Consider the following 14,642-nt stretch of genomic DNA (forward strand, 5'->3'; position numbering starts at 1 on the left):
TGTGCCCAGAATAGCTAGCTTTCTATTGTCTGATTTGTCCTCAAAATACATCCTAGCACACATTCCTATGTATTTATTACAGTGCCTCCTCCTGAGTTAAGTTACTGTTTGGTAAGACCAGATTTAAATGCCCCATTGCTAGGGCCTCCCCTGGTGGCGCAGTGGTTGAGCACTGGGTTGCGAGGCTGCCTGCAGCCTCTGCAGCGCCAGTTCGATCCCCGGCCACCGGCGAGGGTCCCACAAAAAAAAAAAAAAAAAAGCCCCATTACTATCAATGAATACACCCATGAACACAAATTATTTTCAATAGTCTCAGTAAGGGAAATCCTTAGCCAAGAGCTTAAATATTACAATTTTAGGTCCACTCTGATTTGGGGAAGAAATGCTTAAAAGGTTCAAGGCCTGGAAGATAGTCTTGAAAATGAGCTAGCCTGAAGGCACTGGCAGCCGGGAAGGCAAAAGGAGGCAAGAGCTAATACCACTGTGGACTGATACCAGGACAAGTCTGTCATAATTCTGCATTCTGAATGTAAGTAATTTAAGTAGACACTACTATCTTGAGTATGCCTGATAACATAGTAAGAATTTGGTGTAAACTGTTTAAACAATCATGTAAAGGAAAAAAAACTATCATGCCTTTTTTAAAGTTAGTTCACTTTATATAGAAAATAAACCTGAATTTCCTACCTTGTACCATATGTTCCAGAAATTAAAGTTCTCATTGTTAAAATACAACTCTAAAAGCAAACAGAAGAATATTGTGATATCGGAACAGAACAGGACTTTGTCAATAAGACTTACAATACACAAGCATTAAATCAAGAAATTAATGGATTTGACTACATCAAACTAAAGATCCTTGTTCAACAAAGCACCTCATAAGTAAACTTTATAGATGGGTGACAGACTGGGAAAATTGCTTGTACCATCTAAAATAAGTAAGAGATTGATATCTAGAGCATGGGTTGTTCTGTAAACTGACAGTAAATATTTAAGGTTTGTGGGTGAAACAGTCTCCTGTAATTGCTGAACTCTGCAATGGTAGCATGAAAGCAGCCATAGACACTAACAAATGTGGCTGTTTCAGTAAAATCTTCTTTACGAAAATGGAGGGTGAGTAGGATTTGGCCTGCAGGCTGTATTTTGTCAATCCCTAAAATACAAGAAATGGCAATCAGTAAGAAAAAATTAGGATACTCAATGGGAAACTGGACAAAGGATATTAATAAGCAATTAGCAGAATGAAAAACCCAAATGGCTAAACAAGTATATGGACACAGAACTTAATAATCTGAGAAATGCTGATGAAAAGGAAATGTTATTTTATACCACAGATTTTTCAGAATGTGTAAGCCAGATAATTCAGGTGGAGGTAAAGGTGTGGGGACACATGGAATCCTCATGCCTTACCCTTGAGTGTTAGTTACAGAGAGCCATTCTGGAGAGCAATCTGACAGTGCTAAGTGAAATAAAGCATATGCTTCCTTACTCCAAAGGAGAGCTCTCTGGTAAAGGGTGGTAGGCGACCTTGTAACATTCGTACATTATCTTTGTAACTAGAGACAATATACAGCTCTATTTTTCTCACTTCTCTACTAAGAAAAATACCATCACAGATTGTCCCTAGTCTACAGATCAGCTGGTATAAACTACTTTCTACCAATGTATTTTAGACATGAAGAAAATCTTGATATTCTTAAACATCTAATTCTTTTACAATTTAGAGCTTCCTATCTCTAAAAGAAGTGACTTTATGATGACTGATTAATGGGCTGCAAAATGCACATGAATGTAAGATAAAGTGAGACTTCAATTTTATATAACGGAGAACCAATTACAGGGTTCTACTCTGAAATCCCTGTTTTCGTTCTTCTGCCGTGCCAGCAGTACTTCAATAGAAAAGTTTGAGAAGCATTTAGCTAAAAAGAAGGGAAACTGTTGAGTATCCATCAATCTTTAGCTAAATAAAACTAAGATTTAAAGGAAAATTTTCTTTCTTTAATGGAAAATTAAATTACATAATATAACCTGCTTGGTAAAGAACCACAACTTCTGTTAGTCATTTTTATTTCTACCCCCACCCTGAGTGTAACCTATTGTAGTTTAGATTCTGAAATAGAGGCTTTCCTTTCATTGAATTCATTTGTCAAGGTCTGATAAAATATACAATGGATTATGCAAATCAGTATAGCCTAAACAGCAAGGGAACTTGCAAATGCACTGATTAAAAAAGGTTTATTGTTTCAGAGAAAGTATATCCACAAGCTTTACCATAAAAAAAAAATTGTCATTCAACTCTAATCCAGTGCTGAAAACCACTTAAGAGTCCTGAAATAACTGAAACATTCTTTTTCTTTCCAGTCTTTAATACATATTCATTTACTTAAAAGGTTAAACAAAGCACATGTGTACTATTATTTGAAGTCATTAAACGACAAATAGTTTACATGAATTGCATACTTTAAATAGGTGAACTTCATGGTGTTTAATTATGTCTTGACAAAGCTGCTAAAAAACAAAGTGGTTTAGATTATCAGTCATCTTACCTTATGGCTCTAAAGTGCAGAGGTGAGGCGTGGGATGAAGCCAGCCAGCCAGCCATTTTATATGGCACTTAGTAACCTGAAACGTGTGTGTGTGTGTGTGTGTGTGTGTGAGAGAGAGAGAGAGAGAGAGAAAGAGAGAGAGAGAGAGAGAGAGAGAGAGAGAGAGAGAGAGAGAGAGAGAGAGAGAGAGAGGTGGGAGGGAGGATGGCTCTGTGGACAAGACAGGAAGCACTAAGGCAAAACGTGAAGAAGAACCAAATGTCATAGTCGAAACACTTTCTTTCAGAAATTTCTAGAAGCATAGACTGACATTGAGACTACTGTTAGAGACTAATGAATGGCAACAGGATGGTCCTTTTTCTTCATCCATAAACAGACTATTCCAAAAGAGTAGCAAGAGCACAGGAACCCCATTTATAAAGACTCCTTTCTGTGGCCTGCAACAACTTTCATATACAGAAGTCACTCGAGTCAAAACTGGAGGCTGCTTTTAGAATCGAATTTAAAACAATTAAAATCATACTGTATGTAAGGGGAACAATTTTATGGAAAATAATATAAATTTTTAAACAAAGACAATACATAGATGATAAAACATACAATGATGGTACACATTTATTCTTTTATTGCTAAACATCAAATGCCAGTTAACGCTTAAGAATGAACTACAGCACAAAAATTTCTAGAAAAAAATACCCGCACTTCATTAGCATGTGGACATCCAATAAATACCATAGGACAAAGTGATAACTGAGAGCCACATACCTGTGAATCACATGTTTACAATTTACTGTTATAACAAATAATGACCTGGATGAGTGGTCATCCAAAGGCGAAATTTAATTCCATATTTTTTCAAACCGAGATGCTGAAAAGAATATATACATTCTTTACAGATTAGAGGTGATAAAAAAAAAACCTTCAGAAGTGTAAACAAGTCAGAGTAGGAACACTGAGAATAAAGTTTTACTGTTGAACAAAGTGACAACACAGAAAAAACACTTTCTGCAAATCTCCAAAATAATTCATTTTTCGAATTATAAAAACCAAAACAAATGATTTTCCTAAAGATGATGATATACTGGGGATACAAAGACCTTCAAATTTATTTTTTATGTTAACATATTTACAGTAAATATTCAATAATACTTTTTACAACTTACTTAAATAAAAACATGCTTTTCTAGTCCATAAATAACACTAATTATCCATTCAACCACACTTATTAAGTATTTATGATGTCTCATGCACTGTGCTGGGGATGCAAAGATGAGTAAGACAGTCCTTGCTCTAGAAGTGCCCACAGTCAAGCTGAAAAGTCAACACATAACATTTCCTTTTTTACACAATGAGGTCATTTCTACAGGAATGGAACTGATGTGCTCAATAGCATATTAGAGTGGTCCCCAAATCCAGACCCTATGGAACAACAAACCAAGGTGTTTAACAGTTACAGGAAAATGAGGTGTTTTATTTTTTCCCCAAGTAAAAGAAGCAAATGGGTAGGATTTCCTCTATCAACTTTTTTCTCAGTTAAAAAAAAGCTGTCCTGTACATACACAACATTTTTATTAGCAAGCTGTTTAGTGTATGTAATTTAATTAATGATGTATTTCATGGCATTCCTCAAACTCTACTAGGTCTGAGCATTACTATGTTAATACCCTTTGATCCTGGCTGTCTAAAAAGAGAACAAATGCTGTTTCCTGGGATAAATCAGTAATTTGTAATGCTTTTAGTTGTGATAATAGCTGATAACCTCAAGTCATTGATAACATGTTAAAGTTAGATTGAAGATATAATTTCTGTCTAAGAAGGTAGGTGAATTTGTAATCTAAAGAGTTCCCAAAAATCATTAAAAAGTTTGAGTGCCTAAAGAACAACTCAGTGAGCTGAGAAGGTTGAATCCCATGGACTATTTCACAGATGGAAACTGCTGGAAGTTGGACATGTGGCTGTTCGCTTCATACTGGCCTGTTGACTGCTCAGGTCTCCCAGGGCTGCATCTCCAGTTCAAAAGTCCTGGAACTAGCAGGGCCCTTTCAAGCTCAAGAGTCAGTTCCCTGGTTCTGGCAAATCCACACTGGCACTCATATGTAGCCATTGTTACTATACTACCGATTCTTCTGTGGGCCCACAGAGGTAGCTTAGGGGAAAGAGGGGGAGAAACACAGAGAAACATGGGAGCCACTGGTGAGGACAGAGCCCGGCTCAAGGCTTAAAGTAGTTGCTTCTTGGAGAGAAAACCAGGAGTTGGGCCCTCCGCAGCCCCAGCTCTGTAGAGAATGGTAAAGCGGACCACAGAAAGTCCTGTGATCTGTCTTGTGATCTGTTGGAAGAAATGGCTCAGTTCTGAGGTTCAACCCTAACTGCCTCTGCTCACATGCTGCACTTGGGAGACGCTTCCTGCAGCTCGACTGAAGGCGGAGGCCAGCGCTGCTTTTGTAAGGGCGCCGGGCACATTGCCCAGAGGCAACTCTTGCGGGGTAAAACATGTCTCATGATATTAAAGGCCCTACCTCCTACTTTGTTCATTTATTTGGCATCATTTGACAAAGATTTTCCCTTTCATGTCAGCAGATTCTTTTATACAATTTTATTAATTTAATTATAATCAAAACTTAGTTGTCAGAGTAAAAAATAATATACCATAGAGTTTTAAAATACTTTTCAAACAAGACAAAGGACAAGAGACAGAGGCTAAGAAAATGGTCATCCTTCCAGTTAGTCAAAGTCTGTTGTCTCCTTCAAATCTGGACTAGTGATACTTTTCTAAAGAAATTTTCCCCAATTAATCACACCCAATTCTATCCTCTTTTATACTATTTCAACAGGGTGTGTAGTAACACAAAATGGTTTAACATGAATTTACACTTGGTTGGAAACTGTTCCACAAGTATCTGAGGTTTTAAGTTCAGTCTTTAAAATGAGAATGTCGTCAGGAACTAGGCCTTTCCTTTCTTGCTTCTCCCCCATCCCAGAGTTTGGATACTCTGGATATAGAAGGAACTTAAAGTTGTTGGCTAACATGTAATTTTAAGGAAACACTTGATAGTCTCATATCAAGTAAAGTTTTCAATATTGTGTCTTGTAACTCAGAGATTCTACCAGATGAGTGTGGACATTATCGTGCTGTGACCATCCAGAGTCCCAGGGTCACGTTGGCAGCCAGCAGGATGCTGCCACCAAGCAAAATGAAAAATCCTATCAGGTCTTTGACATCATTGTCTCCAATTACTGAGGTAAGAGTGGCATCCAGGAAAGAGTTTAAAATCCACTGTCCATCCAAAGCAAAGCAGGGAACTGCATTAACAATAGCCAGAGCTCCTGAGAGGGAAATCAGGTACCTGGTTAAAATCAGTTAAGGAGGCTCAAGTGACATCTGAGTGGAAATCTCATTTCTGGGAGTCAAAGGAAGATATTTTACTAGGACTGGATTTGGGATTACAGTTAATTTACTGCCTTTCTTTAAATATCTGCTTACCGGGCCTCCCTGGTGGTGCAGCAGGTTTAGAGCTGCGCTGTGAAGCTGTCTGCAGCCTCTGCAGCGTGGGTTCAATTCCCGGCCGGCCAGGGAGAAACCCACATGGCGGGGCAGACCTCTCCTGCCTCGCCCCCTGCTCCCCTCAGCAGTGTCTTCGGTCCGTCTGCCTGTTCTGCTCCCCGCTTTCTCTGGTGAATTCTCTCACCCTCCCACATCTCTGACCTGTACCCCAGTTCTTGTATAAATCAATAAATCTTTAAAAAAAATATGCCTACCAGTATATCTCTACTATTTTTTTTTTTTTTTTTTTTTTTTATAGAGGCATGCTTTATTTATTTGTTTGCTGGTTTTGTTTTGTTTTTTGTTTATACATGCACTGGGTACAGTCAGAAGCGCGGGAGGGTGAGAGAATTCACCAGAGCCAGAGCGGGGAGCAGAGCAGGCAGAAGGACCGAAGTACACTGCTGAGGGGAGCAGCGGGCGGCAGGAGAAGTCTGCACGCCATGTGGGACCCTCCTCCGGTGGCCGGGGAGCAGCCGGGGATCGAACCGGCGCCGCAGAGGCCGCGGGCAGCTTCGCAACCCAGCACTCAACCGCTGCGCCACCGGGGAGGCCCCAGTATATCTCTACTATTTAAAACAAATGATTTGTATTACTTTTAAGTTCAATAACCTTGTCTAGAAAAATAAAGGCCAAGCACTTGTGAATAAGGTAATATAACGAAATCCTAGGAAGACTAAGTCTATCTAGTCCTTTAATGATACAAGGGAAAGAAAAATGTAGAAGGAATAAGGGGAAATTACTTCTTGAGCCTTACAATGTATTATCTTATAATAGGAAGCAAAGATCTTGGCCCCTTGAACTCTATTATACTGTCATCTCTAAGGTTAGAGCATAACTATAACATAAATATAACTCTATTTTACCATTATCTCTAAGGTTATAGCATAAATCTCTCTAAAACAAAGTAGCAGTCTACAAAGTACAATCTTGACTACACATTTTTTAGTAACTTTTTCCATTTCATTTTTTTGCAAATTATTGCGAGAAATTAAAAAGGTTTATAGTGACAAAAATAAAGAACCCCCCAAACTGCTCAGTTGATTACAATACTATATAATAATTAATTTTTTAAAAATCTCCTGCTTTATACACAAACATAATATGCTAAAGACAACATGAACTCTTGTCCCCTGACTTGCTATTTAAGTGGTAGAAACAGGCATGATCTCTGTTATGCTTTCCCCCATTTGGTTTGAGCTACAGGCTTAGAACTGGCAGAAGTCGGGCCTCCCCTGGTGGCGCAGTGGTTGAGTGAGGGGCTGCGAAGCTGCCTGCAGGCTCTGCAGCGCCGGTTCGATCCCTAGCCACCGGCGAGGGTCCCACAGGGCACGACAGACCTCTCTTGCCGTGCCCGCTGCTCCCCTCAGCAGTGTATTTCATCACTCTGCCTGTTCTGTTCCCCGCTCTGGCTCTGGTGAATTCTCTCGCCCTCCCGTGCTTCTGACTGTACTCAGTGCTTGTATAAATAAATAAATAAATAAATAAATAAATAAATAAATAAATAAATAAATCTTAAAAATAAAAAAAATAAAAAAAAATAAAAAAAACTGGCAGAAGTCATCACCAGTATCTGATGCTTTCATCCTTTATAAACTTACTAAAAAGTTTTCAAACTGTACATTTAACTCTCAGTTTGTATCCTGGGTTCCTTCTCTTCCACTTCTTAACCTTTCTCCCTCCTTGATCAATCTCTCTCTGATAACTTCTTCCCTCCCACATCTGATCTTTTTCAATGTTAAAATCTCTATTTTAGTTGTTAGCATTAATCGATACTTGTAAGGTCTCTGCATGCTCTAATCAAGGTAAGACTACTCAAATTCCAAGTAACACATTTTAAAAACATTTCACATTAGAAAGGATACTTGACAAATGTTTCCACAACCACAGGCAGATCTATGCTTAGAAAGTTGAAACGTGGGATAAAACTGGTGATGCTCACTAAAAAGGAAAAACAAGGAATAATGAACATAATTCATACCAGATAAGCAAGAACACTGTGAATTTTACCATATGGTCAAAAGTTGGGCTAGCTTACTAAAGTGGTTGAGAAAGCTCTCCCCAAGCATATGCAGGCAGGCTATTTAGTCCTACAGAGAAAAACAATCGGTTATTGTAAAACATCTAATAAAAATAGCAGAATGCTGAATTCATGTCCCAGCATATTTTGGGGATGAGAATGAGATCAAGTTGATTATACACCAAGTATGACTATCAAATACAGAGAATGAATTAAGAAAAACGCAGAATTTACTTCAAAATAGTCCTTAACTTTTCAGAGGTGTATCCTTAAAACCATAAGAATTCCAACTATTGTAACACTTGACCTCTTTCTGGTTTTGGTTTTTTCTTCCTTGCAAAAGCGAGGATTAAGATGAGAGAATTTTGAGGTTTCTTCTACTCTGTAGATTCCACAATCCTGTTTTTAATAAAAACATTTAAAAACTCTCCTGTAATTAGGTAGAATCCATAGTATACATTTCTGAATTACCCTCAATGAGGACATTTCTTCATTTGCTGAGGCTGTATTTAATATTTGCAGTCTAGAGTCATTTCATGTCAAACTAATAAACAAGAAGAGTGGCCCAGGTTGTATCTCAGGATGTGAGTTATAAAGCAAGGAGGAGGGCCTCCCTGGTGGCACAAGGGGTTAGTTAAGTCTCAGCACTATCAAGCTATTGGCAGCCACTGCAGGTCAAGTTGGATCCCCGACCAGGGAGCTGACCTACATGGCACAGCAGACTTCTCCTGGCTTGCCTGCAGCTCCCCTCAGCAGTGTATTTCAGTGGATCATCCTGCTCTGCTCCCCACCTGTCTCTGGTGAATCCTCTCACCTCCCTGTACCTCTGGCCTACACCCCACTTCTTGTATGCATACATAAATAAAAATAAATTTAAAAAAATAAAGCAAGGAGGGGGCCTTTTAAAGAGTATTATGAAACTCACATGTCCATAAACTGATGAATAAAAAAAGATGTGGCCTATCCATACAATGGAACATTATTAGTCATAAAAAGGTGTGAAATATTGACACAAGCTATAAGAACATATCTTGAAAATATTAAGTGAAAGAAGCCAGTCATAAAATATTCCATTTATGTGGGAATGTGCAGAACAGGCAAATTTATAGAAACAGAAAGTAGATTAGTGGTTGCCAAGAGCTGGGGGCTGTTGGCGAGAAATAAGGAGTGACTGACTAATGGATCTGGAATTTCTTTTTGGGGTGATGAAAATACTCTGAATTGGACTGTAGTGATGGTTACATAACTCTGAATATATTAAAACTTATTGAATTGTACCCTTTGAAAGGATGAATTATATGGCATGTGAATTGTATTTCAATAAAACTTTTATAAAAAAGGTAATACAGAAACATCTTTTGTACAATGAAATGAGTAAGACTATATGGTCTTCAGCCACAGAGAAGCTGCATATTTAGTCCAATCATGTTGCCACTGTCACTGGTTATAAAACTATATTCTTAACCTGTTATGGCCTGGCTATGAAATTATATTCATATAAAATTCATGTGTCATGCACAAATTACTTTATGGTCAAATTCCTATGATTTTTGGCATTCTCTAGGGTCTGCTGCTCTTGCCACAGCTTTGGGAGCATGGAGAAATTTCAGAGGACATCTGAGAAATCATCTGCAAGACCTGGATATAATGGTGATGTTGTCACGCTCCATAGGCAGAGATGGGAATCAGATCCATCTTGCTTATAAATTCTGATTCTTTTGCTACTTCCTAAATTTCATTTAAGGTTTAAGAACAAGTTAATAAGACTTTGAAAAGTGAACAAACGATAATAACTAAATGATCGCAAGGATTTGTACTGAGTTTCTACCACCAAGAACAATGACATCTTGGTTTTTCTGAGGGTTTTTCACAGTAACACCCACCTGTGTAGTGAAGGTGCAGTGGGTGTCCCACATACAACATGTCGATTTGGGGTGGATGCTTCACTTTTATCAGGCGAGTATGAGTTTCCAAAGATGGTATTATACAGAAACTTGAACTTGAGTCTTTTTTACAATCTTTATTGGTTCTACAAACTTGGGTGGCTTCAACTGCTTTCCGGGCAGGCAGACATGTATGCTGTAAATAAAAAAAATAATTATCAATATTCAATACAATTTACTAACAAGAAAAACACCAAGTTACAATCCTTCAGTATTTTTCTTGTCACCTAGCATAAAAAGAACAAAACTCATATTAAAGAAATGTCATTTATGTGTAACTACTATAAATTAGATTTGTGTATTCCACATCAGAGAAGACACTACTGCTATAAATTTTAAGATTTTTGGATGAAATGTAACATGTGAAATGTACAGATTTTAGTAAAATGATACAAAGCAAAACGGTGTTTTCATAGATTCCACTTTAGTTCTATATGCTTATTTTAAATTTTTAAAAAGAGACAGTATAATTTTTTAAGATTTTATTTATTTATTTTTGCATAAAAGAACTGGGGTGTAGGCCAGAGGTGTGGGGTTGAGAGGATTCACAGGGACAGAGTGGGGAGCAGAACAGGATGATCCACTGAAATACACTGCTGAGGGGAGCAGCAGGAGAGACAGGAGAGGTCTGCTGCGCTGTGTGGATTAGCTCCCTGGCCGGGGATCGAACTCAGGCTCTGGCAGTGATAGTGCTGAGACTTAACCCTTAGGTCACAAGGAGGCCTCTATATGCATATTTAATTACATTTTTAAATATTTAATTCAATTTTTTTAAATTGAAGTAAGACTGCATTATGACATTATAAAGGTTTCTGATGTGTGGCACTGAAAATCATCATGTGTATATATCTGTATGATTATTTTGTAATAATTATATCAGAGAAGCAAGGCTGCTTCAGAGACAACTTACCAAACGCTTATTAAAGTTATTCCTGTAAGAAAAGCACACATCTGTGAGGCTGTGGTTGTTACAGCATTCGGTCGAGCCATCTAGCCGCTTGTAGGCTAAAGAGAAAAAGCTTATTAGAATCTGTTATAGAGAGAACAGAAGGAAAAAAAAGATTCCATTGTATAGATGTAATAAAATTTTTTCTTTCAAGACAAAAATAGTAAGTTAAATGGATGGATTCAGAAATGACTGTATAATTCAGAGTTCAGTTTGAAGGCTACTGGCTGCAGTTTGATTTGATGCTGCAGAAAGAGACATGCCCAATTTGAAATCAAGAAGCAGCACACATTCTTGGTTAGTTGCTGTTTCCATAAAACTTACCCACTCATCAAGCCAGAATTCCAGGGTCTCACTAGGTTTTACAGTAACAATAGTGGGTCAAGCATAAATATTCAATAAGCTAGATGCCCTAATGCCACTTGTCCATTACCATCACTGAGCTCCTGTGCCAACTCGAATACCAGTTAGGAGAGCGGGCAGAGGATGCATAAGGGACCATAATTCCTAAAGATGTCCCCATTATCAAAGATCTATCCCACCTCCAAACTTACTTTGGGGCTTTCCCTACAGAACCAGGGTAGCCCAATCTGACCCACATATGTGCACATATCTTTGCCTACATACCAGTAACTCACCATTTTTGGAAGACACAGAAACAGGGCAACTATTTATTTCCATTATTTGTTCATTACTTAAAGTTCTCTGGTAGACTGTTTTACTTGTATTTGGGACAGAATAAGGAAACTCACTGATAGAGGTGGGACAACAAATGATTTCTCCATATTTATTTTGGAAGGTTTCTTGCTTTCAGCACATTCAACTTGCAAAGCATAAATTGATGTATGGTGAGGACCAATTCAACTTAGTATCTTATATACATACCACCATACCCACATGGGCCGAAGAAGGCAGATTTAGGAGCAGTGTTCTCCCCATATTCCAGTACTACAAAAAGCTGTTCTATTAGAAGAGTCTGCAGGAGCACTCGCATGCAAATGTTACGCATGTAACTTTATAACAATTTTGTATTTCAGTGAAAGGTTTTAGTTTGTTCCCCCCCCCCCACACACACACAATGACTCATTTGAGAAAGACAGCTTGTCTTAGTTAGAGTGGGATCTCCCCTAGCCCTGCACATTTTGCTGCTGTATCTCCTTGGGAACACAAAGAATAAAACAGAGGTGAAACAAACTAGCTCATGCATCAATATCTCCTCTGCATGGGTGAGCTTGTTTTTTTTATCACAGCTGAATGGCTATTTAAGTTTAGCATGGTAGTATTTAAAATAGGAAGCAAATTGTGAACATCTAATGAACATTTTAAAAGATTTATTTATACATACAAGAACTGGGGTGATAATCACTTGCCTGCTCTAAGGGTCAAATATGAGGTAAGAAGTTGTTTAGGATTTTGTTTTTTTCAATCAACCTAAAGCCCTCAGTGTTTTTTCTCTCTGATCTGCTGCTACCCGCTCCCACCCCCCTCCATTTTTACCTCCTCAGTCTTTCTCTGATTATCTATTCCCACTTGGTGCAAACTTTAATTCCTTCTCACCTGACTCTTTTGAACAGAATCCTGAGTCTGGCTTGTTCACTACCTAGCTAGAAAACCTGTCCTCCATGTTGAATCCTTCAGACTAACCTTCCAACATAGAACTAGAGAGTAGAAATCCTCTAATCTGAAATTTCCAGTCCCTGCACTGCTCTCAAATAGTCTATACCTCATAGCCTAAATCTTAAAAGACTTCTGCTTTTATAGCATTTCATCTCATATTATCCTCTTGTTAAGTCAAATAACTAGCAGTTCCCTGACCATCTTTTATTCTATGGTGTCAAGGTTCATTTCTATCTTGGCCTCTTGAAATTAAACTCACTATTGAGGTCCATGTCAAGGGCTACTGCTATAAAACCTGCCCTCATCTTCTCAGTCAAGATTGGAGGTCCCAGAGGCTTTTATGGGTTCGACTTAACTCTAGGAGATTAGAATTATCTCTTAAATATCCACGGGCTAGGAGACAATTAGAAAAAATTAAGACAGGGGCCTCCCCGGTGGTGCAAAGGGTTGAGACACAGCACTATGAAGCTATCCGTAGCCACTGTAGCACAAGTTCGATCCTCGGCCAGGGAGGTGACCCACACGGTGCAGCAGACCTCTCCTGCTGAGCCCGCTGCTCTCCTCAGCAGTGTATTTCAGTACAACTGCCTGTTCTGCTACCCACTCTGTCTGGTGAATCCTCTTAATCCCCGCATCTCTGGCCTGCACCCCAGTTCTTGTATGTATAAATAAATCTTTTTAAAAAATTTTTTATCTTTTACATCATTGTTCATTTTTGAACAATATTTGCTTCCCCCCTCAGGTGTAGTCCCCATAGACTTTCCTTCACCAATGCACCTGTGCACCATCACCACAGTCCCCTGTGCTCCTCCCTCCCTCCCTCTCATCCCTCTCCCTCCTCCTCCCCTGCAGGATGTCTCTGATTAAATAAATAAATCTTTAAAAAAAAATTAAGACCCATGCAGTTTGATAATTCCATTACAGGGAGAGCCTGCATACTCTGAATGCACTCTAAGATGGACCTTAAGAAAATCATTGATTTAGTTAAGTCTTAAAAGGATGGTCTACACCAAAGGTGACTTTGGAATAAGACTGGAAAGAAGAGACTTTTTCAATCTATAGTTCATAGTCACCACTATTTTTTGTATTACTAAAATGATCTGGACAATCTTTTTACTATAGCTTATTAAATATATAAATGTAGCTAGAGCTCCAAGAGAGGCAGGTAAGCCTATTCATTCTTTTTCTTTTTTTTTAAAGATTTATTTATTTATTTATACAAGCACTAGGTACAGTCAGAAGCGCGGGAGGATGAGAGAATTCACCAGAGCCAGAGCAGGGAGCAGAACAGACAGACTGATGAAACACACTGCTGAGGGGAGCAGCGGGCCGCCAGAGAGGTCTGCGCACAATGTGGGACCCTCACCCGGTGGCCAGGGATTGAACCGGCGCGGCAGAGGCTGCGGGCAGCTTCACAACCCAGCACTCAACCGCTGCGCCACCGGGGAGACCCAAGCCTATTCATTCTTCATTCTTTTTTTTTTTTTTTTTTTTTAATTAATTAATTTATTTATATAATCACTGGGTACAGTCAGAAGCGTAGGAGGGTGAGAGAATTCACCAGAAGGGAGAGCAGAGTAGGCAGACTGACGAAATACACTGCTGAGGGGAGCAGCGGGCGCCATGTGGGACCCTCGCCCAGCGGCAGGGGATCGAACCGGCGCTGCAGAGGCTGCAGGCAGCTTCTCAACCCAGTGCTCAACCACTGCGCCACCGGGGAGGCCCAAGCCTATTCATTCTTAATGCTTGAGTAGACTTTACTAGCATTGTGACATTTTGGCTTTTGTAATTCAATAACTAAAATTTAAAGAAGAAAAAACAAAAGAAAACAAAAAAATTTAAAGAAAGTGGAGAATAAAGGTAAAGGACTTAAGAAGTGTGAAATAATGAATTATTCTGCTTAAAGAGCACATTGTGGGTATATACCAACCTTCTGTCATCTGTAAAGTTATGAAAGATGGTAACAGGCTCTTGAGAATAGGAAAATTTTACAAGCATTTCCAACTTAAAGAATCAGGTTAGTCCA

General features: G+C 38.8%; 1 protein-coding gene across 2 annotated transcripts in view; it reads right to left on the bottom strand.

The window, feature by feature from the left end:
* Nucleotides 1-2,739: 2,739 nt before the first annotated feature.
* The window catches only part of MBTPS2 (membrane bound transcription factor peptidase, site 2), a 42,258-nt gene continuing 30,355 nt past the window's right edge, over nt 2,740-14,642 (bottom strand). Inside the window, exons 8-11 of one of the 2 annotated variants that reach the window (XM_037512615.2) lie at nt 10,964-11,058; nt 9,994-10,189; nt 7,956-8,031; nt 2,740-5,893 (exon numbers count right to left, since the gene is read on the bottom strand). In XM_037512615.2, coding sequence (XP_037368512.1) covers nt 5,671-5,893; nt 7,956-8,031; nt 9,994-10,189; nt 10,964-11,058 — 590 coding nt within the window. In that variant the 3' untranslated portion in view covers nt 2,740-5,670. The other variant, XM_054695814.1, reaches the window with a different exon arrangement.

This window comes from Talpa occidentalis, unplaced genomic scaffold (genome assembly GCF_014898055.3).
Source record: "Talpa occidentalis isolate TD23 unplaced genomic scaffold, MPIMG_talOcc4v2.1 talOcc4.15, whole genome shotgun sequence".
Lineage (NCBI taxonomy): Eukaryota > Metazoa > Chordata > Mammalia > Eulipotyphla > Talpidae > Talpa > Talpa occidentalis.